The sequence below is a fragment of the Medicago sativa genome, chromosome 1 (genome assembly GCF_051527215.1).
Source record: "Medicago sativa cultivar Bolivia chromosome 1, Bolivia_mono, whole genome shotgun sequence".
NCBI lineage: Eukaryota > Viridiplantae > Streptophyta > Magnoliopsida > Fabales > Fabaceae > Medicago > Medicago sativa.
The window spans coordinates 34,199,334-34,225,049 of record NC_140749.1 but is presented as its reverse complement, the minus strand read 5'-3'; the positions used below and the strand labels follow the sequence as shown (position 1 = coordinate 34,225,049).

Here is a 25,716-nt window from a genome sequence, read left to right as displayed (position 1 = left end):
TACTTGCATAAATATGTTGTATCTAACAACATATCATATCTTGAGATACCTATGAATTTCTGCTATCATACTGGTTCTTGACGATCTACGTCAAGGCTCTATGACATAACATATACATGTCTAACATTATGCATAGTCAGATTCATTCATTAAGTTAGCGTCGAACAAATAAACATTATCTGAGTTCATTTTACGGAGAGCTCCGGGGTGGAGTAAACCCAAGCACAATCCCTTTCTAACCGATGGAAACCTATCTAAGGTATAACCAACGGAACTCCTACAGAGACGTGCGGGCCCCTTACGGCTAATCCTGTTTCACCTAGTGGAAACCCCTTGAGTCCAACCCAGTGTGGGTCACAAGAGACACGACAACTACATCTTGTTTAAACTTTCTTTGTGAATAGATAGCTAATCACTTCACAACTTTATTAAAGTCTTGGTCTATACATGCATGAAGGTTAAATCTATACATGCTATCTCTTTTGCCTCGGATCCTTAAACGATCCCACTAGAGGTAAACTATATGCTTGCTCATCTTACTATATAAAGAGATTAATTAATCAATTCACGTCTTGCCTTACTTGCATGGTCATTCTAGTTCATATGCAAATGGGAATACTCTAAATCACTTCGCATCTTAGCGTACTTAGGACCCATGCAAAGCATTCTAGTTCTTGACAAGCTATGTCAAGACTCTACTCTCATTCCCTTCCTTAATGATTAATTTGCTACCCGATTCATATCGTAACATTCTCTCGTTTGCCATGCTTTGCTAATTATGTCAAATACTTACTTCATTCACAAGAAAACCTTGCAAAAGATTATCAAATAGGACCTTGGTTTGAGGGGTTTACTTTTTATAAAAAGACTGCACGAAGAAAAACCGATCCGGAAAATGCCAGGAATGTCTGAACCGAGCAAACAGTGAATTTTACACTGTCTACTCGCCTAGGCGAGTAACTTGCTCGCTGTGGCGAGTAACTGCTCGCTATGGCGAGTTGTGGGCGAGCAGACCCCCCCTGTTCTATGGTCTAGCTCGCCATGGCGAGTTATAGCTCGCTGTAACGCCCACTTTTTCATAATTAATATTTAAGTGATTTATGGCTTTTTATTAGAATATTATGTGAATTATTATATATATTTATAATGGTAGAAGATATGTTAATAATATAAGTATTTTCCTAAGTGGGGAAGAAATATTGTTATTAGTAGAAATAATTAATTATTAGGGGAAAGAGTAAGTTGTGGTGAGAAGAGCAATTAGGGAAAGAATAAAAGTCTGTAATTGGGAGAGAAAATTAGAACGCGTACAACTGAGAAAAGAGGAGAGAAAGAAGAGAAGTCAGAGAGAACCCTAAAGAACGAAGAACGCAGCTGTTGGATTTCAGAAACATAATCTAAGGTAAGGGTGAGACTAACTCTCATTATTAACAAGTTTTGATTCATAGGAAGTGGTCAATTGTTGTAGGTTTAAGGGATTGGGATTAGGTCCAAAAGTCATTAAAATTGGAAGATTTAAGTGAATTGTTGCGTAATTTGATGTAGAATGATGTTAGTCAATCATAGAAAACGTTTAGATGTTGATTCCTAACGAATTTGGGGCCTGGGTAGTGAACTTGGATGACTGAGATGAGAGAACAGAGCTGCGACAGAACCCAGTTCTGTCATCGCTCGCCATTGCGAGCGATTCAGCTCGTCGTTGCGAGCAAACCCCAACTCGCAATTGCGAGTAACCTTGCTCGTCGTTGCGAGTTTCCCCGTTCAGCTCGCCGTTGCAAGTAGAATAGCTCGCTGATGCGAGCTAGTGCAGTACAGACCTGTTGTTGTGCGAAATTGTGTCTTTTCGCCCGTTTCTTTGATGAATTAGTTTCTGATGTTTATATTAATGATGATGCTGCTAATTATGATGTTTCAGTGATGCTGTTTTGATGTAATGAGTTTTTGTGAATTGTTTGTTAGTTAATTTAACATTAAAAATGAAGATTGTTGCATTTAGAGTCGAGTTGTTGCATAGTCGGCGATGGGGGCTTAATGCCTGACAGGTTCTTATGACCCTAGCGATGGGGGCTTAATGCCCGACGGTCCAAATATGACCTTAGCGATGGGGGCTTAATGCCCTGGTGGTACCACATGCATGTTGATGTTGTTGTTGCATTGTAGAGTCATCATAACTTAAAATAAATGATCAATGATGTGATGATGTTGCTGCCTTGTTGTTATTGTTGATGTCCCAATAATTATAATGATGTAAATGAAGTGAATTAAGATGAATATGTTACCTTGAATAACTATGAAGTTGTTGATTACTTAACCTTGTTAAATGATGATAAGATGATGCGATTAATTTTAGATATATGTTGTTGGTTATCTTTTTATGAATTATTATTTGTTTTTAATGATTGTGAAATCTCACCCCTTCTGCTTGAAAATGTTGCTCTTCGTATGGGTAACTTGCAGGTAACCAGGACTAGCTGTCTTCGTGAGTATACTCCTCACATCGTGTCTAGGATGCTCTGATACGTAACGGGATGGGGGTGTCTGATGATTGTTTTTCCTTGTTACGTATTTTATTTAACAAATGTTGAACATTTTATGAAGACTATTTGAGATGTTAAGTTGTGGCCTTTTAATGCCAAAGATTTTATGAGACGTTGCAAACTAAATTTCCGCTGTTTTTGATTATTGAATTTTATAAGGACAGGTTGCTTAAATAAATGGTATTTCCTATTATTATGTTTGTTGGAATTGATGTATTGATGTATGTGATGCTCCGTTATGTTGATAAACTCTGATAATTTGTATGAAATTTTTAAGTTGGTTAAAACGGGGTGTTACAATTGGTATCAGAGCAGGTCGGTCCGTCCGGCCAAGTAGTGAGTCAAGTTGTGTCATTTTAGCAATTGGAATACCATTATTATGTTATTCTAAACGTTGTGTGTTGTGCAGTGAAGAAGAGTTGACCTGGAGGCTGCAAACCTTATCTGTTACAAAGGGACTAGAATGGCTGGAAGAAATGATGCTGCGATTGCTGCTGCTTTGGAAGCCGTAGCCCAAGTTGTGGGACAACATCCAAATGCTGGTGCTGGTGTGAATGCTGATGTGAGAATGTTGGAGACCTCTCTGAGGAATCATCCTCCTACCTTCAAAGGAAGGTACGACCCTGATGGAGCACAGACGTGGCTCAAAGAGGTTGAAAGAATTTTCAGAGTTATGCAATGTACTGATGATCAGAAGGTGTGTTTTGGTACGCACATGCTGGCCGAGGATGCTGATGACTGGTGGGTGAGTGTTCAACCTACCCTAGAACAGAATGAAGCGGTTATTACTTGGGCTGTGTTTAGGGAAGAGTTCCTAAACATATATTTTCCTGAAGATGTTCGTGGAAGGAAAGAGATCGAGTTCCTAGAGCTGAAGCAAGGAAACATGTCGGTGACAGAGTATGCAGCGAAGTTTGTGGAGCTGGCTCAGTTCTATCCACACTATACCAGAGACAGTGCTGAATTTTCTAAGTGTATCAAGTTTGAGAATGGTTTGCGTGCTGATATTAAGCGAGCCATTGGTTACCAACAAATCCGTGACTTTTCTGCTTTGGTGACCAGATGTAGAATCTATGAAGATGATTCAAAGGCTCATTATAAGATTATGACTGAGAGGAGGGGTAAGCAGCAACAGAATCGTGGGAAGCCTTATAGTGCTCCAGCTGATAAGGGCAAGAAAAGGGTGAATGATGAGGGAAGACCTAAGAAGAATGAGACTCATGCTGGGATTGTTTGTTTCAAATGTGGAGAAAAAGGTCACAAGAGTAATGCTTGTGGTGCTAATGAGGTAAAAGGGTGCTTCCGTTGTGGCGTCAAAGGGCATACGGTTTCAGAATGCAAGCACGACGACATTATTTGTTTCAATTGCGGTGGGAAAGGACATATTTCTGCTCAGTGTACTGAACCAAAGAAGGCCCCGGCCAGGGGTAGGGTTTTTGCTTTGACTGGCACTCAGACTGAGAATGAGGATCATTTGATCAGAGGTACTTGCTATATCAATGACACTCCTTTAGTTGCTATTATTGATACTGGTGCTACACATTGTTTTGTTGCTTTTGATTGTGTTTCTAAGTTGGGCCTTTCTATGTCTGATATGAATGGAGAAATGGTTGTCGAAACTCCAGCTAAGGGTTCGGTGACCACTTCTCTCGTCTGTTTACGTTGTCCTCTGTCTATGTTTGATCGTGATTTTGAGATTGATTTAGTATGTCTACCTTTGAGTGGAATGGATGTGATTCTTGATATGAACTGGTTAGAGTACAACCATGTTCTCATTAATTGTTTTAGTAAGTCGGTGCGTTTCTCTTCTGCTAAAGAGGAAAGTGGAGCGGAGTTTTTGTCTACTAAGCAGCTGAAGCGGCTAGAACGCGATGGAATCCTAATGTTTTCTTTGATGGCATCCTTATCTTTGGAGAATCAAGCAGTGATCGATAAGTTACAAGTAGTGTGCGATTTCCCTGAAGTTTTTCCTGATGAAATTCCTGATGTGCCACCGGAAAGAGAAGTTGAATTTTCTATTGATCTTGTTCCGGGAACGAAGCCTGTGTCTATGACACCTTACCTTATGTCAGCTTCTGAGTTGGCTGAGTTGAAGAAACAGTTAGAAGATCTACTTGACAAGAAGTTTATTAGACCAAGTGTTTCACCTTGGGAGCTCCAGTGTTGCTGGTTAAGAAGAAAGATGGCAGTATGAGGTTGTGTATTGACTATCGACAGTTGAACAAAGTAACTATAAAGAATAGGTATCCACTCCCAAGAATTGATGACTTGATGGATCAATTAGTGGGTGCACGTGTGTTCAGCAAGATTAACTTGAGGTCGGGTTATCACCAGATTAAAGTAAGAGATGAAGATATGCAGAAGACGGCTTTTAGGATGCGATATGGACATTATGAATATAAGGTGATGCCTTTTGGTGTTAGTAATGCACCTGGTGTATTTATGGAGTATATGAATCACATTTTTCATGCATTTTTGGATCGTTTCGTGGTTGTGTTCATTGATGATATTCTGATTTATTCTAAGACGGAGGAAGAACATGCTGAGCATTTGAAGATTGTCTTGCAAGTGCTGAAAGAAAAGAAGTTGTATGCTAAATTGTCTAAGTGCGAGTTCTGGTTGAAGGAAGTAAGTTTTCTTGGCCATGTTGTTTCTGGTAGTGGTATTGCAGTTGATCCATCTAAAGTTGAAGTGGTATCACAATGGGAGACTCCGAAGTCAGTTACAGAGATTAGAAGCTTTTTGGGTTTAGCGGGTTACTACCGAAGATTTATTGAAGCATTTTCTAAGTTAGCACTTCCGTTAACGCAGTTGACGTGTAAAGGTAAAAACTTTGTGTGGGAAATTCATTGCGAGAACAGTTTTAATGAGTTGAAGAAGCGTTTGACGACGGCTCCGATTTTGATCAACCTGATGAACCTTTTGTAGTGTATTGTGATGCGTCCAAGTTGGGCTTAGGAGGTGTACTTATGCAAGATGGTAAGGTGGTTGCATATGCATCAAGACAGTTGAGAACTCATGAACGAAACTACCCTACTCATGATCTTGAATTAGCTGCAGTTGTATTTGCACTTAAGATTTGGAGACATTACTTGTATGGTTCGAGATTTGAGGTGTTTAGTGATCACAAGAGCTTGAAGTATTTGTTTGATCAGAAGGAATTGAATATGAGACAGCGAAGGTGGCTCGAATTATTGAAGGATTATGACTTTAGTTTGAATTATCATCCGGGTAAAGCTAATGTTGTTGCAGATGCCTTAAGTAGGAAGACTTTACACTTGTCGGCAATGATGGTTAAGGAGATGGAGTTGCTTGAACAGTTCAGAGACTTGAGTTTGGTTTGCGAAATGTCGCCAAGGAGTGTGAAATTGGGGATGTTGAAGATCAACAATGAATTTCTGGATAGTATCAGAGAGGCGCAGAAAGTAGATGTGAAGTTGGTGGATTTAATGGTTGCAAGCGATCGTGCTGTAGACAGTGACTTTAAGGTTTATGGCCAAGGAGTGTTGAGGTTTCGAGGAAGAACTTGTATTCCGGATAATAGAAGCAGTTTGAGTATTCATCCAGGAGCTACTAAAATGTATCAAGATTTGAAGAAAATGTTTTGGTGGTCAGGTTTGAAGCACGACGTGGCACAATTTTTGTATGCATGTTTGACTTGTCAGAAGTTGAAAGTTGAGCATCAGAAACCTGTCGGGTTATTGACACCGCTAGAGATTCCGGAATGTAAATGGGATAGTATATCCATGGATTTTGTGACGAGTTTGCCGAATACCAACAAAGGGAATGATGCAATTTGGGTGATCGTAGATAGATTGACGAAGTCGGCTCATTTCATTCTGATTAATATTACTTTTCCTGTGTCCCAGTTAGCAGAGATTTATGTTAGAGATGTTGTGAAGCTACATGGTGTCCCATCTAGTATTGTGTCGGATAGAGATCTGAGGTTTACATCGAGGTTCTGGAAGAGTTTGCATGAGGCCTTGGGCACTAATTTGAAGTTAAGTTCAGCGTACCACCCGCAGACGGATGGACAATCGGAAAGGACAATTCAGTCGCTGGAGGATTTATTGAGAGTTTGTGTGCTTGAGCAAGGTGGAACTTGGGATAGTTATCTACCTCTGATAGAGTTCATGTACAACAACAGTTACCATGCTAGTATTGGAATGGCACCCTTCGAAGCATTGTATGGTCGGAGATGCAGAACTCCGTTGTGTTGGTTTGAATCCGGTGAGAGTGTGGTATTGGGACCAGAACTTGTCCAACAGACTACCGAGAAGGTGAAGCTAATTAGAGAAAAGATGAAAGAGTCACGGGATAGACAGAAAAGTTATCATGATAAGCACATGAAGGATCTTGAGTTTCAAGAAGGAGACCATGTGTTTTTGAGAGTCACTCCGGTGACGGGTGTTGGACGTGCATTGAAGTCAAAAAAGTTGACTCCGAGGTTTATTGGTCCGTATCAGATTTCAGAAAGGGTCGGAACGATTGCTTATAGGGTGGGTTTGCCGCCACATCTTTCGAACTTGCATGATGTGTTTCATGTATCGCAACTTCGAAAGTATGTGCCGGATCCATCCCATGTGATTCCAATAGATGATGTGCAGGTAAGGGATAACCTTACAATCGAGACCCTACCGGTGAGAATAGAGGATCGAGAAGTGAAGAGGCTTAGAGGCAAGGAGATACCTCTTGTGAAGGTCGTTTGGGAAGGAGCAGCTGGTGAAAATTTGACTTGGGAATTGGAGAGTAAGATGCGGGAATCTTACCCGGAGTTGTTTGAACAAGGTACGTTTACGAGAACGTAAATATTCTAAGTGGGGGAGAGTTGTAACGCCCACTTTTTCATAATTAATATTTAAGTGATTTATGGCTTTTTATTAGAATATTATGTGAATTATTATATATATTTATAATGGTAGAAGATGTGTTAATAATATAAGTATTTTCCTAAGTGGGGGAGAAATATTGTTATGAGTAGAAATAATTAATTATTAGGGGAAAGAGTAAGTTGTGGTGAGAAGAGCAATTAGGGAAAGAATAAAAGTCTGTAATTGGGAGAGAAAATTAGAACGCGTACAACTGAGAAAAGAGGAGAGAAAGAAGAGAAGTCAGAGAGAACCCTAAAGAACGAAGAACGCGGTTGTTGGATTTCAGAAACATAATCTAAGGTAAGGGCGAGACTAACTCTCATTATTAACAAGTTTTGATTCATAGGAAGTGGTCAATTGTTGTAGGTTTAAGGGATTGGGATTAGATCCAAAAGTCATTAAAATTGGAAGATTTAAGTGAATTGTTGCGTAATTTGATGTAGAATGATGTTAATCAATCATAGAAAACGTTTAGATGTTGATTCCTAACGAATTTGGGGCCTGGGTAGTGAAATTGGATGACTGAGATGAGAGAACAGAGCTGCGACAGAACCCAGTTCTGTCATCGCTCGCCATTGCGAGCGATTCAGCTCGTCGTTGTGAGCAAACCCCAACTCGCAATTACGAGTAACCTTGCTCACCGTTGCGAGTTTCCCCGTTCAGCTCGCCATTGCGAGTATAATAGCTCGCTGTTGCGAGCTAGTGCAGTACAGACCTGTTGTTGTGCGAAATTGTGTCTTTTCGACCGTTTCTTTGATGAATTAGTTTCTGATGTTTATATTAATGATGATGCTGCTAATTATGATGTTCCAGTGATGTTGTTTTGATGTAATGAGTTTTTGTGAATTGTTTGTTAGTTAATTTAACATTAAAAATGAAGATTGTTGCATTTAGAGTCGAGTTGTTGCATAGTCGGCGATGGGGGCTTAATGCCTGACAGGTTCTTATGACCCTAGCGATGGGGGCTTAATGCCCGACGGTCCAAATATGACCTTAGCGATGGGGGCTTAATGCCCTGGTGGTACCACATGCATGTTGATGTTGTCTAAGTTGTTGTTGATGTTGTTGTTGCATTGTAGAGTTATCATAACTTAAAATAAATGATCAATGATGTGATGATGTTGTTGTCTTGTTGTTGTTGTTGTTGTTGTTGTCCCAATAATTATAATGATGTAAATGAAGTGAATTAAGATGAATATGTTACCTTGAATAACTATGAAGTTGTTGATTACTTAACCTTGTTAAATGATGATAAGATGATGCTATTAATGTTAGATATATGTTGTTGGTTATCTTTTTATGAATTATTATTTGTTTTTAATGATTGTGAAATCTCACCCCTTCTGCTTGAAAATGTTGCTCTTCGTATGGGTAACTTGCAGGTAACCAGGACTAGCTGTGTTCGTGAGTATACTCCTCACATCGTGTCTAGGATGCTCTGATACGTAACGGGATGGGGGTGTCTGATGATTGTTTTTCCTTGTTACGTATTTTATTTAATAAATGTTGAACATTTTATGAAGACTATTTGAGATGTTAAGTTGTGGCCTTTTAATGCCAAAGATTTTATGAGACGTTGCAAACTAAATTTCCGCTGTTTTTGATTATTGAATTTTATAAGGACAGGTTGCTTAAATAAATGGTATTTCCTATTATTATATTTGTTGGAATTGATGTATTGATGTATGTGATGCTCCGTTATGTTGATAAACTCTGATAATTTGTATGAAATTTTTAAGTTGGGAAAAACGGGGTGTTACACTCGCCCCGGCGAGTTGTGACAGTCCAGCACCTTCAAAAATGGTGTTTTTGACCCAAAAACCTCAAAATCAAGTGTCCCAAAGTATATTTTAAATATATGGATCATATAGTACCTAAAAAACATTCTTATGGCAAGTATTCACATGCATAGCAAGCATGGCATAAATGGGCAACTAATCATTAAACATAATCCCAAAGGGTAGGAATACTATCTATGGAACTCACCTAACATGATTTGCTCTTGATTCCCAAGCTTTCAAGCATCATATTCACTTAACATAAACAAACCCTAGCATGCTTCCTTGCTTCCAAAGCTCCAAGTTTACCAAGAATCACAACCCATACTCTAGCTTATGCTCAATCTTCCACTAGTTGCTTCTAATTTGCCATACATACCATAATCAACATCAAACCCACTTCTTGATTTTCTTGAAACCCTAGTCAACTTTATTATGTACTCAAGCCTCAACTTACAATCTCATCCTCAAATCATCAATTACAAACTTATGCTTATAAATATCTCTTTGACATCATCATACTAGAATCCACAAATTTCTTAGGAGGGTGATGGTGGATCAGTTATGAAGAGATAAGAAGAAGATGAGGGTTTTCCAAGCTTGTTAGCGGTTAACAAAGTGTTGAGGATCAAGGTACTTGCTTGCATATTCATTGGGAGGTTAGACGATGATGATTTTGGTGACTTGAAGAGAAAAGGGAGTGAGGGGCGATGGAGAGAGTAGAGAGAAGGAGGAGCAATTGCCAAACTCAAACCCTAGAGAGAGAAAGAATATGAATTATGAAGATATTTTGGCCCCAACTTACTTAAATACCCCTTTTGCGTGAAAGTACCATAATGCCCTTCACCTTAAACGTGTTTAATCCGACACTGATACATAAATCGTATTAAGCAGACGTCACGTAATAAACATTCTCCATTACACTTACTTCCATGAACATTCGTCCTCTGGCACGTTTGACTGGTAATATTCCGATACTGACAAGCGGGATATTACACTCTACCCCCCTTAAAGATATTTCGTCCTCGAAATTTAGAGATCATCTACCAATCACTGCGACTAAAACCTGCCTTCTTTGGTTTTAGTTATATAAAGTCTGGTCATACTCACTCCAAAGAGCTCAAAGCATACTTTCCTCATCAAAACATGTAACTCATCCTCTTTCTTAATCCGCATAAAATCGAATATAGTCTTTTCAATCTTAATATCTTTCTCAAAATCACAGAACTATCTTAGAATATCGTGATTGAAACTTACCTTTGATACATGTGGATTGGTTGTCTCGGATCCATAACTTATCTACTTAGTATTAGCCATTCATATAAGTAACCTTTCATTAACTAAAACACTCATTGATTTGCCTTTGAACTGGGGTCTTACTAGAATCCAGGTTTGCCCTACAGTGCTTACTTGCATCTTAAACATCTTATTATGCATACACTTAGTTCCATACATAATCTTTCTTACTGCACCTTGAGACTTATGCCTCTTACTTATGTTACTTATCTTGATGATTCTACAAATCTCTTATCTCTTTTCAGAGTCTTAAGAAACCTTTCTATCTCTTCATAATCTCCTTGCACCCGAATTCATGGGTAACTCACATAACTTGGCATGGAGAAGCGAAATCAATTACACCGATTCACCTGACAATCTAATTACCAGGTTTGTGGTTCACATGCTCTTAAAACTTCCAACTAAGTCCATTTGCACTTGAACTTGAATACTCTTAGCAAAAATTTGTGCATCCCGTATGATATTGGTATCACACGGACATGTCATTTCCTCATCAAACCTTATCTCCATAGTATTTGCATACTTTCAAGTACCGCTTCTTGTTAGTTAATAGCGATACTCGTTCTAGCATTTTGCTTCAAGAAATTTCTAAACATTAGTATATAGGTTCTTGGAACGAATAGATACATGACTTAAAAAACATATCATTTTAAAACCGTGTCTGTAATGGTACTGCAGAACCACAGGACGAGTTTCTATACTTTGAGAAAGGTTTTACAACTCGCCCCGAACTTGCCTATAACAAGTTGGTCCTGAAGTCTGCACGTCCTAAGTGAGCTTACTCGCTTACGACGTGCCTCATCAGTTTCAACAATGTAAAATATCATGTTTTTAAAACAAGCATCGTTCCCTAGTTCCTTAATGCCTATCTTAACTTTAAAAGTTATAAAATCAGGGTTTGACATATCATAACAAGTATCGTTATCACTTAACAAGTATGGCATAAGAGGATATGAATCTCATCGTGCATAACTCATGAATCATATTTCTCTTATCATAGTACATACCCTTCCTGACTGACCAACAGCTCTTGTACGCATTCGACATCATCAAATAGGTAACCCGATTACTTCATTTGTGGTGACTCTAGTCTTTCTTATCTTACTTAGGTGAAGATACATCCGTTATACTTTTACCTTAACCATCAATGTCTATATAAGCATCAATACTTACTTATCATATCGAGAGCTCCTCGCTCGTCTCATAATGCTTCTCACCTAAACTGTATTACTACCCCGAACATTCTTCACAAAGATTCTTACTACCAAATTTCATGTTCCATGGTTACTATTGTAACGCCCGTCTTAACTATTTAATTAATTCAATGAAGTTTAGAATATATTTATAAATATATGCTTATATGATTTATAATTTGTGTAATTTATGTGATTTATGATTTGAGTAAGTTATATGATTTATGAATGAATTATGTGGAGTATTTGATGTTGTGAAGTTGTTATGTTGGTGTGACTTATTTTATTATTAAATAAAATAAGATATTAGAAATAAAATAAAAATATTAGAAGTTGGGCTGTGAGGTGGAAAGAGTAAGTTTATAGGTGAGATGAGTAATAAGAGTAAATAAATAATACAGACATAAGTGGGAAACGTTTTTACGTGAAACGCTTTTGGAGAAAAGAGAGAAAGAGTCAGAAGAGGAGAACCAGAGGGAGAGGCTATCGATTCTGCAATTACAAGGTAAGGGTGAGACTAATTCTCAATATTATTAAGAGTATGATTCTATAGGATAAATTTAGCATGATTAGACTAAGTTTTGGTGAGAATTGGGAATTAGGTTTAAGACCGAATTTGATGATTGATTCATGAAAAGATGTTAGGTTGATGTTAAATTAGTGTACAGAACTTAGATACACCATAAGATGATAATTAGATGTTGAATTGAGGATAAAATTAGGAGATTAAGTGAAAAGTTGGAATTTTTAGGTTTCTGGCCGTACTGACATTCATCGCTCGCACCTGCGAGCAAGAACACTCGCATCTGCGAGCTAGAACCCATAACTCGCAACTGCGAGCAGCACAACTCGCAACTGCGAGTGACCTGTGAGTTCGCAACTGCGAGCAGAATAACTCGCCACTGCGAGTAAATACGTAGGAACCCAGAATGCACACTTTGCTCGCCATTGCGAGTGAAGTTACTCGCCACTGCGAGTTAGGCTGTTAGTTGCCCAAAATTGTCCCGATGCGATCCTTTCGCACGTGTAGTCTTGAGATGACCTTAGAAGTAAGTTAGAGAGCTGTTTAGGATGCTTTCATAAGCTCCAGAAGTCTGTTATGGTGACTGAAATTAGAAGTGTTACTACATGAATGCTATAGTGATGTTTTGTGCTATTTATATTGATGTAATTAATTCTTTATGTGAATGTTAACACATTCCAGTGTTGTTAATTGTTGTATGTTGCTGCTGTTTTCTGTTGTCGACTGTAGTGTCTTGAGGTTGCATGAGTCGGTCTATGTTGTTGGAATTTAAGAAGTTGTCCATGATTATGAGTCGTATGAGTTGTACACGTCGTTGTCTAAGTTGTTGGAAGTCGAGTTCATTGCATACTCATTAAAGTTGGGGGCTTTAGGCCCGGCAGCCTTTGTGCTCATTAAAGTTGGGGGCTTTAGGCCCGGCAGCCTTTGTGCTCATTAAAGTTGGGGGCTTTAGGCCCGGCAGCCTTTGTGCTCACACGTTGAAGAGCCTATTATGCTCATTTTGTTGCTGATTGGTACCACATGCATTTGCATATCAAGAAGTTCATGATGTTTAAGTTGTCAGGTTGTTGTCGAGTTGATAGAGTTGCATGGTCAAAGATGAGTCGTGTTGTTAAGTTGTTGTTGAGTTGATAGAGTTGCATGGTCAAGGATGATTTGTGATGAAAATTAGTAATGGTATTTGATGATTGTATTTGTTATGTAATGAAAAATGTGCTAATTGTTAATTGTTGATATGTTATTAATGTTTAAGTTGTTAAATGCATTTTATTGGATTATATGCTTAATGTATTGATTATGAAATCTCACCCCTTCTGCGTATATGTTGCCTCGACCGTGGGTAATGTGCAGGTAATAAAGATTAGAGGCGTTCATGAGTGGACTCTTTGTTGGTGTCTAGGTGCTCTGATACGTAACGGGATGGGGGCTTGCTTCTACTTCTATTCCTTACGTGTCTCTTTTATGAACTAATTTATGAGATTTTCCAATAAGGCCTGCGTGCCAAGACTTTTAGATGTTGAACTATTTTCCGCTGCAACAATTTTAAGATTTTCATGATGTTGAATTTGAAGGATAATTATTATTATCCGTTTTATGATTTAAATGAAGTATGTGACATTCCGTTGTGATCAAAATACTCTGATTTTAAATGAAATTTTTATGTTGGGAAAACGGGGTGTTACAATTGGTATCAGAGCAGGTCGGTCCGTCCGGCCAAGTAGTGAGTCAAGTTGTGTCATTTTAGCAATTGGAATACCATTATTATGTTATTCTAAATGTTGTGTGTTGTGCAGAGAAGAGACCTGGAGGCTGCGAATCTTATTTGCTATAAGAGGACTAGAATGGCTGGAAGAAATGATGATGCGATTGCTGCTGCTTTGGAAGCTGTAGCCCAAGCTGTGGGACAACATCCAAATGCTGGTGCTGGTGCGAATGCTGATGTGAGAATGTTGGAGACCTTTCTGAGAAATCATCCTCCTACCTTCAAAGGAAGGTACGACCCTGATGGAGCACAGACGTGGCTCAAGGAGGTTGAGAGAATTTTCAGAGTTATGCAATGTACTGATGATCAGAAGGTGCGTTTTGGAACGCATATGCTGGCTGAGGAAGCTGATGACTGGTGGGTGAGCCTCCAACCTACCCTAGAGCAGGATGATGCAGTTATTACTTGGGTTGTGTTCAAGAGAGAATTCCTAAACAGATATTTTCCTGAGGATGTTCGCGGGAGAAAAGAGATCGAGTTCCTTGAGCTAAAGCAAGGAAACATGTCGGTGACGGAGTATGCAGCAAAGTTTGTGGAGCTGGCTCAGTTCTATCCACACTACACGGGGGACAATGCTGAGTTCTCCAAGTGTATCAAGTTTGAGAATGGTTTGCGTGCTGATATTAAGCGAGCCATTGGTTACCAACAGATCCGTGACTTTTCTGCTTTGGTGAGCAGATGCAGAATCTATGAAGATGACAGCAAAGCTCATTATAAGATTATGAGTGAGAAGAGGGGTAAGGGCCAACAAAGTCGCCCAAAGCCTTACAGTGCTCCTGCTGACAAAGGAAAAGGAAGAGCTAATGATGAGAGGAGGTCTAATAAGAAGGATGCTGGTGCTGAGGTTGTTTGTTACACTTGTGGCGAGAAAGGCCATAAGAGTACTGCTTGTACTAAGGATATTAAACGGTGCTTTCGTTGTGGCAGTAAAGGACATACACTTGCAGAGTGTAAGCATGCGGACATTGTGTGTTTTAACTGCAAAGAAGAGGGTCATATTGGGTCTCAGTGTACGAATCCGAAGAAGACTCAGACTAGAGGGAAAGTGTTTGCTTTGACTGGTACTCAGACTGAAAATGAGGATCGTTTGATCAGAGGTACTTGTTATATTAACAATACTCCTTTAGTTGCTATTATTGATACTGGTGCTACACATTGTTTTGTTGCTTTTGATTGTGCTTCTAAGTTGGGTCTTGCTGTGTCTGATATGAGTGGAGAAATGGTCGTCGAAACTCCAGCTAAGGGTTCGGTGACTACTTCTCTTGTTTGCTTACGATGTCCTTTGTCTATGTTTGATCGTGATTTTGAGATTGATTTAGTTTGTCTGCCTCTGAGTGGAATGGATGTAATTCTTGGTATGAACTGGTTAGAGTACAACCATGTTCTCATTAACTGTTTTAGTAAAACGGTGCGTTTCTCTTCTGCCGAAGAGGAAAGTGGAGCAGAATTTTTGTCTACTAAGCAGCTGAAGCAATTAGAACGTGATGGGATCTTGATGTTTTCCTTGATGGCATCCTTATCATTGGAGAATCAAGCAGTGATTGATAAGTTGCAAGTGGTGTGTGATTTTCCTGAAGTTTTCCCTGATGAAATCCCTGATGTACCACCGGAAAGAGAAGTTGAATTTTCTATTGACCTTGTTCCGGGAACGAAGCCTGTGTCTATGACACCTTACCGTATGTCAGCTTCTGAGTTGGCTGAGTTGAAGAAACAGTTGGAGGATTTGCTAGATAAGAAGTTCATTAGACCGAGTGTTTCACCTTGGGGAGCGCCGGTATTGTTGGTTAAGAAGAAAGATGGAAGTATGAGGTTGTGCATTGATTATCGACAACTGAATAAAGTAACTATAAAGAATAGATATCCACTTCCTAGAATTGATGATTTGATGGACCAGCTGGTGGGTGCACGTGTGTTCAGCAAGATTGATTTAAGGTCGGGTTATCATCAGATTAAAGTAAAAGATGAAGATATGCAGAAGACGGCCTTTAGGACGCGATATGGTCATTATGAATATAAGGTGATGCCTTTTGGTGTGAGTAATGCGCCTGGCGTGTTTATGGAGTATATGAATCGCATTTTCCATGCATTTTTGGATCGCTTTGTGGTTGTGTTCATCGATGATATTTTGATTTACTCTAAGACAGAAGAAGAACATGCAGAACATTTGAAAATCGTTTTGCAAGTGCTGAAGGAGAAGAAGTTGTATGCTAAATTGTCTAAGTGTGAATTCTGGTTGAACGAGGTAAGTTTTCTGGGCCATGTTATTTCTAGTAGTGGTATTGCGGTTGATCCATCTAAAGTTGAAGCAGTATCACAATGGGAGACTCCTAGGTCAGTTACAGAGATTAGAAGCTTTTTGGGTTTGGCAGGATACTATCGGAGATTTATAGAAGGATTTTCTAAGTTGGCACTTCCGTTAACACAGTTGACGTGTAAAGGTAAAGCCTTTGTGTGGGATGTTCATTGTGAGAACAGTTTTAATGAATTGAAGAAGCGTTTGACGACGGCTCCAGTTTTGATTTTGCCAAAACCTGATGAACCTTTTGCAGTGTATTGTGATGCGTCCAAATTGGGCTTAGGCGGTGTACTTATGCAAGATGGTAAAGTTGTTGCTTATGCATCAAGACAGTTGAGAACTCATGAACGAAACTATCCTACTCATGACCTTGAGTTAGCTGCAGTCGTATTTGTCCTTAAGATTTGGAGACATTACTTGTATGGTTCGAGATTTGAGGTGTTTAGTGATCACAAGAGCTTGAAGTATTTGTTTGATCAGAAGAAATTGAATATGCGACAGCGGCGGTGGCTCGAATTGTTGAAAGATTATGACTTTAGCTTGAATTACCATCCGGGTAAAGCTAACGTTGTTGCGGATGCCTTAAGTAGGAAGAGTTTACATATGTCTGCTATGATGGTGAAGGAATTTGAATTACTTGAACAATTTAGAGATATGAGCTTAGTTTGTGAAATGTCGTCTCGGAGCGTTAAGTTAGGAATGCTGAAAATTGATAACGATTTCTTAAAAAGTATTAGAGATGCACAGAAGGTTGATGTTAAGTTTGTGGACTTGTTGGTTGCTAGTAATCAAACTGAAGATGGTGACTTTAAAGTCGATGATCAAGGTGTGTTGAGGTTCCGAGGTAGGATTTGTATTCCAGACAATGATGAGATAAAAAGGATGATTCTGGAAGAGAGTCATAGGAGTAGCTTGAGCATTCATCCGGGAGCTACAAAGATGTATCATGATTTAAAGAAGCTGTTTTGGTGGTCAGGATTGAAACGTGATGTGGCACAATTTGTGTACTCTTGTTTGATTTGTCAGAAGTCGAAGGTAGAGCATCAGAAACCTGCTGGGTTGATGACACCGTTAGATGTACCAGAATGGAAATGGGATAGTATATCCATGGATTTTGTGACAAGTTTGCCGAATACTCCTAAGGGAAATGACGCTATTTGGGTGATTGTTGACAGATTGACGAAGTCGGCACATTTCCTTCCGATTAATATTAGTTTTCCTGTGGCTCAGTTGGCAGAGATTTATATTCGAGACATAGTGAAATTGCATGGTGTTCCTTCAAGCATCGTGTCAGATAGAGATCCACGATTTACTTCTAGATTTTGGAAGAGTTTGCAAGAGGCTTTAGGTTCTAAGTTGAGATTGAGTTCGGCTTATCATCCTCAGACAGATGGTCAGTCGGAAAGAACGATTCAGTCACTTGAGGATTTGTTGAGAGTATGTGTGCTTGAGCAAGGTGGAACTTGGGATAGTCATCTTCCGTTGATAGAGTTCACTTATAACAATAGCTATCATTCCAGTATTGGGATGGCACCTTTCGAGGCTTTGTATGGTCGGAGGTGTAGGACTCCGTTGTGTTAGTTTGAGACAGGTGAAAGTGTGGTTCTAGGACCAGAAATTGTTCAACAGACTACCGAGAAGGTGAAAATGATTCAAGAGAAGATGAAAGCGTCGCAGAGTCGACAGAAGAGTTACCATGATAAGCGTAAGAAAGACCTTGAGTTTCAAGAGGGAGACCATGTGTTCTTGAGGGTTACTCCAACGACCGGGGTTGGCCGTGCATTGAAGTCAAAGAAGTTGACTCCAAAGTTTATTGGTCCTTATCAGATATCAGAGAGAATTGGCACGGTGGCTTACAGAGTTGGCTTACCACCGCATTTATCAAATTTGCATGATGTATTCCATGTGTCGCAATTGAGGAAGTATGTTCCAGACCCGTCCCATGTGATTCAGAGTGATGATGTGCAAGTTAGAGACAACCTTACGGTAGAGACCTTACCCTTGAGGATTGATGATTGCAAGATGAAGACGTTGAGAGGCAAGGAGATTCCTCTAGTGAGAGTTGTTTGGAGTGGAACGACTGGTGAAAGCCTGACATGGGAGCTAGAGAGTAAGATGATGGAGTCTTATCCAGAGTTGTTTTCTTGAGGTAAATTTTCGAGGACGAAAATTCTATAAGTTGGGGAGAGTTGTAACGCCCGTCTTAACTATTTAATTAATTCAATGAAGTTTAGAATATATTTATAAATATATGCTTATATGATTTATAATTTGTGTAATTTATGTGATTTATGATTTGAGTAAGTTATATGATTTATGAATGAATTATGTGGAGTATTTGATGTTGTGAAGTTGTTATGTTGGTGTGACTTATTTTATTATTAAATAAAATAAGATATTAGAAATAAAATAAAAATATTAGAAGTTGGGCTGTGAGGTGGAAAGAGTAAGTTTATAGGTGAGATGAGTAATAAGAGTAAATAAATAATACAGACATAAGTGGGAAACGTTTTTACGTGAAACGCTTTTGGAGAAAAGAGAGAAAGAGTCAGAAGAGGAGAACCAGAGGGAGAGGCTATCGATTCTGCAATTACAAGGTAAGGGTGAGACTAATTCTCAATATTATTAAGAGTATGATTCTATAGGATAAATTTAGCATGATTAGACTAAGTTTTGGTGAGAATTGGGAATTAGGTTTAAGACCGAATTTGATGATTGATTCATGAAAAGATGTTAGGTTGATGTTAAATTAGTGTACAGAACTTAGATACACCATAAGATGATAATTAGATGTTGAATTGAGGATAAAATTAGGAGATTAAGTGAAAAGTTGGAATTTTTAGGTTTCTGGCCGTACTGACATTCATCGCTCGCACCTGCGAGCAAGAACACTCGCATCTGCGAGCTAGAACCCAGAACTCGCAACTGCGAGCAGCACAACTCGCAACTGCGAGTGACCTGTGAGTTCGCAACTGCGAGCAGAATAACTCGCCACTGCGAGTAAATACGTAGGAACCCAGAATGCACACTTTGCTCGCCATTGCGAGTGAAGTTACTCGCCACTGCGAGTTAGGCTGTTAGTTGCCCAAAATTGTCCCGATGCGATCCTTTCGCACGTGTAGTCTTGAGATGACCTTAGAAGTAAGTTAGAGAGCTGTTTAGGATGCTTTCATAAGCTTCAGAAGTCTGTTATGGTGACTGAAATTAGAAGTGTTACTACATGAATGCTATAGTGATGTTTTGTGCTATTTATATTGATGTAATTAATTCTTTATGTGAATGTTAACACATTCCAGTGTTGTTAATTGTTGTATGTTGCTGCTGTTTTCTGTTGTCGACTGTAGTGTCTTGAGGTTGCATGAGTCGGTCTATGTTGTTGGAATTTAAGAAGTTGTCCATGATTATGAGTCGTATGAGTTGTACACGTCGTTGTCTAAGTTGTTGGAAGTCGAGTTCATTGCATACTCATTAAAGTTGGGGGCTTTAGGCCCGGCAGCCTTTGTGCTCATTAAAGTTGGGGGCTTTAGGCCCGGCAGCCTTTGTGCTCATTAAAGTTGGGGGCTTTAGGCCCGGCAGCCTTTGTGCTCACACGTTGAAGAGCCTATTATGCTCATTTTGTTGCTGATTGGTACCACATGCATTTGCATATCAAGAAGTTCATGATGTTTAAGTTGTCAGGTTGTTGTCGAGTTGATAGAGTTGCATGGTCAAAGATGAGTCGTGTTGTTAAGTTGTTGTTGAGTTGATAGAGTTGCATGGTCAAGGATGATTTGTGATGAAAATTAGTAATGGTATTTGATGATTGTATTTGTTATGTAATGAAAAATGTGCTAATTGTTAATTGTTGATATGTTATTAATGTTTAAGTTGTTAAATGCATTTTATTGGATTATATGCTTAATGTATTGATTATGAAATCTCACCCCTTCTGCGTATATGTTGCCTCGACCGTGGGTAATGTGCAGGTAATAAAGATTAGAGGCGTTCATGAGTGGACTCTTTGTTGGTGTCTAGGTGCTCTGATACGTAACGGGATGGGGGCTTGCTTCTACTTCTATTCCTTACGTGTCTCTTTTATGAACTAATTTATGAGATTTTCCAATAAGGCCTGCGTGCCAAGACTTTTAGATGTTGAACTATTTTCCGCTGCAACAATTTTAAGATTTTCATGATGTTGAATTTGAAGGATAATTATTATTATCCGTTTTATGATTTAAATGAAGTATGTGACATTCCGTTGTGATCAAAATACTCTGATTTTAAATGAAATTTTTATGTTGGGAAAACGGGGTGTTACAACTATCAACAACTTTATCGATTAACTTTCGTTGCGCTACTCTGATTCCCACCGGTTGGCTTTAACCAATACTCTAATCCGTTGAGACGAGTAAAACTTCACACTCCTTCTATCATTTCATTAATATCTTCTTGAACTCTTCTCAAGACTTCCTATGTTGCAATCAACTCTGCAACCTTGCTCTACCCTTTGCTTTGTAAGATTAAATCTCAAGGTAAACTTACCTCTTGACATATCAATACCATACTTACACTTGTTCCCGAGCAATCTTGACTCATAGTGCACATCTTTGTTACTACATACTTACTATTTCCATGAATCATTCTTACGACTTCCCATGGTAGACTCATCTCGCACTAGGACATACCTTCCTTAAACATCTAACATTGTATCTTCGTATTCTCGCATACTATATTTTGCTTAATCATACCAATGCTTGCTCGTTGGTTTTTCTTTTTAAGAAAACTTCATAAATTAGCACATGGGTCATTGACGTTGATGATTTTCCACTATATATATTTATAAAAATATATTGAACCTAGGCCCCAGTCATTACTCTAAAATCACGGAACGAGTTGACAACACCACCATGCCATCAGACCTTGTTCCAAGTGAATTTAGCTTACTCTATACGAGTAGTGACCGACCGGTACCTGCAGAATTCCATTTTAATTTCAAAAACGTCAACTTCAATTGCCCATATGCGTATATCTCCTAAAATCATGTAAACTTTATGATTCAACATCCTAAGGAGCGAGTGACTTACGAAAGAGATTAAAAAGCTTTCCATTGAGGCTTGCCAGCTACTACTTGCCAGGTTCTTGTTTGGAGAATTTGAAGGCTGTTCAACGGACACATTGATCCTGAAAAGAAAAATTCCATCAATAATTAAATTTGAAAGAAAGTATAGTTAATAGAATGTGCAGTTGAAGGAATTATAAGAGCATACCTTTGATAACAAGAGTAAAGAAGATTATGGAAATAAGATATGTGAATGTGGTTGCCATTCTTCTTTGTTGCTTACTCTTGTAGCTTTGGTTGTCTTATTATTTATATGAAAAAAAACTACCAACTTCGTAGCTAGGAGAGTTGACCAAGCATTAAATATATTACTCCCTCCGTTCTGCAATAGATGACCCGTTTGAAAATGTGTAATTTTGACCTAACTTACTTTGACCATGTTTTTCTACTAATATACAAATATCATATAAGATGTCGTTAGATTTGTCTCGGTGAGTATTTTTAATTTTAAAATATCAAATTTTCATAATTTTTTCTAATATATTATTCAAGATATTTAAGCTCAAAATTATGTATTGACATGCGTAATAAGGTCAACTGTGTCAAGTATTATGGGACGGAGGGAGTATATTTTTTCTCTTAACTAAAATGGTAGAAACAAATACCAAATGAAAAAATGGAGACCAAACGGGGATAATATATTTTTTTAAAAGAATATATTATCTCAATCCCACGAAGATTGTCACCTTTCCTCGTTTCACACATATTAAAATAATAAAAACTAAAAATAAAAGTAAGAAAATAGTAATTTTACAATATTATCGTTAATAAATATTGTTGTATTCGTCTGTAAGATATAGTACATTTGACATTGTCGATATTGTATGAGAGTGTTTCATATGTTGTTTGTCACGCCGTCTACAGACAAAAAAAAAATTATTGACGTATTTACCATTATGAATATACAAAGTAAAACATAATTACATAGAAATGATGATCATAATATTATATTACATTCCGCTTCACTCATTTTTTTACAAATGTGACACTTATTATTTTATTTTTTTAACAAATCAAAATGGAATATATTGCTCAAAGTAGGATAAATTCACCTCGCACAAAGTGTGCTAAAATGATGAATTAATTAGGAGTACATGATCTTCACCAAAAAAAATATTAGGAGTACATGATCCCCGTGAGCTTAGCTCAGTTGGCAGGGATATTGCATATTATATGCAGGGGCCGGGGTTCGAACCTCGGACACTCCACTTTTCCACAATTAAATTATGTGAGCTCTAACCACTAAGCTACTAGACAAAAAAAAAAAATTGGGAGTACATGTCGTTATGCTTTCAAAGTTGATTTTCTTTTTATATATTAATCCTTTCTTAAATATTAGTGCAAGAGATAATTTCTCTATGGGGGATCTTAAGCATTGTCTTGATTTTAAGATGAGTAATAAATTGTGGGATGGAAACTTGAGATAGATTGGAAAGATTTTTGGGCCATGGGCATGTCATTTTTTGTGGTATTAGAGATATAAGGAGTCTCATGAAGATAATTTTCAAATACTAATTTTCAAATACTAATTTTGGGCCACATTATTTCTGATGGGTGCTCGATATTATCAGTATGCCATGAAGGCTAACAAGGTGATTGCGACGATTCATCGTGAAGTGGTGTTTATTTGGTGGACGCCTCTACTAGGAGGTGTTGAAAAAAATTAGTCATAAAATTATCATTAAGTAAAACATCGAAGAGAAAAATTATCACAAATAAATTGATTATGGATGAAATTAAATAGAGTATAAGAAAAATATCAATCTTGTTGACAAAGGCGTGCAAATGAATTGAGGTTGAGTATTTCGCTATCTTCAAGTGCAGTTACCAGTGCAGTTGGTCTCATAACTAGTACTCTTCAAGATACAACAGTCACTTCTTACTAACATCATACTTAAATTAGCAAGGTCTCGGAAACAACTTATCAATAGTATATATATAAAGTTAGGTTTTTTATGCCACGTGTCACTAGCTTCCACATTCATTCTCAATATTTTTATTATTTTTTCTATTTTTAAAAACCAATATTTTTTATTTAACATAAATATATCAACAAACTTTTAATCTTATGCACTCAGTATTTTATTTTTATTTTTATTGAATTTCTAATATTTTATGTAGCAGAAACATCTCAACAAACTACACATCAATCAATCAATAGTATATGTATATATATATATATATATATATATATATATATATATATATATATATATATATATATATATATATATATATATGTGTGTGTGTGTGTGTATGTGTGTATATATATATATATATATATATATATATATATATATATATATATAAACTACACATAATACTTTCAACAAAGTTTACATATACGATCTTATTTTATGATTAAAAGACTCCAATTTGTTTATTTGTTTTTAGGAAAAGAAGCTTCAATTAGTTATTACTAATCTTTTAGCACTACTAGACTTTTGACCCGTGCGTCGCACGAGTTTTCTCGACTATAATAGAGACCAATAAATAATCTTTAACCCGTAAGATCATTGATATGGTAGAAAAATATTTTCTTCAAAAAAAAAGGCAAGCGGATAAGAATGAAATTGGTGTGCAATGCATTTTTTTAGATGGAATTTGTTAGGTTAAATAATTGCAAAATTAATAAAGCAAATTTGCGAGTAAAAATTAGGTTAAGTTGCTGCAGACGTAACAAAATTAATAAATAAGGATATCATTCAATTAAATTTTATGTTTGAGGGAAAAAAAAAGGAGCGAGTAAAAATTAGGTTAAGTTGCTACAGACGTAACAAAATTAATAAATAAGGATATCATTCAATTAATTTTTATGTTTGAGGGAAAAAAAAAGGTTCGATTAGTTATTATGTTATCTTTTAGCATCATATTCTAATGCAAATGTTAACTATAAATAAATAAATTTTCGTTAATCACATAATTACATATTTTGAGCACAAGCAGAATCTCCAAACCTTCTTTTCATCTAACATTTTTCCTTCTTCAGGTTTGCCAAACACCAATTTTATTATTTCTCATACATATACTTTGATATATATATATATATATATATATATATTTCAACCACTTTTCAATCGATTTTTCTCTCTCATACGCATGGGCCACGAAACAAACTCATGACCACATGTTTAAAGGGACCCAAAACTCTTACCACTTGAACTAATTCATCATTGATTTTGTTACACTTTTTATTCTTGCATTGATCATTCATCTCATCATTTATATTTATTTTTATGATATTATTATAATTGTAAATTTAAATAAATTCAATCTAATATACTGACACGTGTATTCGTGCACACAAACTTATAAAACTTATTTAATATCTAACCCGGGCAACGCCGGGTCTCTAAACAAGTTGGAAGCTAAAGAGAACTTTTTTTTGTACAAAGCGAACTTAATTATTTATAATTACACATAAATATTTATAAGTATGCTTGCTTTGCTAAAACTTAAAAGCCTTACATTGTACCCCTACATTTATACCTTTCATCCTCTCAACTACATTTGTAGATTCAACATGAGTTCACCCTACGCTACAATTCCCCTACTGAAAAAGTTTTTCGACAAACATCATATAAGACTTTCGGAAAATATTTATAAAGAGTCTCGTGAAGATAATTTTCAAAGACCAAATTATCCACCTCATTATGTTCTCAAGCGTGCTCGAGATTATCATTATGCCATGAAGGCTAATAAGGTGATTACAAAGAGTCATCGTGAAGTGGTGTTAATTTGGTGGAAGCCCCTACCAATAGGTTGGGTTAAATTACACACAGATGGTTCTTGTAGGTGAAAGCCTCTTTTGTTCAATAAGTTGTTTTGAATGCATCCTTCTCCTAGATCATATCATACCAAGATATTTGAAAGAATTTCATTAACGTACGTTAATTAAGAACAAAATATGATTTGGAAAGCTTTTTTGCACATGTTTTTGATGTTTTTGTATTTATGATTCGAATCATTCAGTCATTTGTTATAAAAATGACTCGAATCACTATAAATAGAGTTCAATTACAAAATTTGATTCGAATCGTGAAACATGTGATTCTAATCAATCTTCATATGGAGATCAATTATTTGAATCATGAAATATGTGATTCGAATCATTCTTTATCAAGATCATATGATGATTGGAATTATGAAATATATGATTCAAATCATTTATCATACACCCTCATAACTCATTTCATATATGATTCGAGTCATTTTTTAAAAAAAGTTAAACTATATGATTCAAATCATTAGAGGGTTTAACGTTTATTTAGTGCTTTAACTTGCACTAAACTCTCAAACCTGTAAATACTTATCACTACTTGTTTGGTCGTTCATGGAATCAAACACTCCCTCAAGGCTTTT

At 37.2% G+C, this 25,716-nt stretch overlaps 2 protein-coding genes and 1 pseudogene across 2 annotated transcripts; all 3 read left to right on the top strand.

The window, feature by feature from the left end:
• Positions 1-3,252: 3,252 nt before the first annotated feature.
• LOC146954519 (uncharacterized) lies at positions 3,253-4,130 on the top strand. Its single transcript, XM_085744929.1, has 3 exons — positions 3,253-3,398; positions 3,600-4,021; positions 4,111-4,130. Exons 1-3 carry the CDS (start codon positions 3,253-3,255, stop codon positions 4,128-4,130), a joined length of 588 nt encoding a protein of 195 aa, XP_085601055.1.
• Positions 4,131-5,827: 1,697 nt separating this feature from the next.
• Positions 5,828-11,258, top strand: LOC146954518 (uncharacterized). The gene is made up of 4 exons (XM_085744916.1): positions 5,828-6,025; positions 6,407-6,817; positions 7,004-7,325; positions 11,161-11,258. The coding sequence occupies exons 1-4, from the start codon at positions 5,828-5,830 to the stop codon at positions 11,256-11,258; spliced, it is 1,029 nt and encodes a 342-aa protein (XP_085601042.1).
• Positions 11,259-14,039: 2,781 nt separating this feature from the next.
• LOC146954517 (uncharacterized) lies at positions 14,040-15,635 on the top strand (annotated as a pseudogene).
• Positions 15,636-25,716: the final 10,081 nt, after the last annotated feature.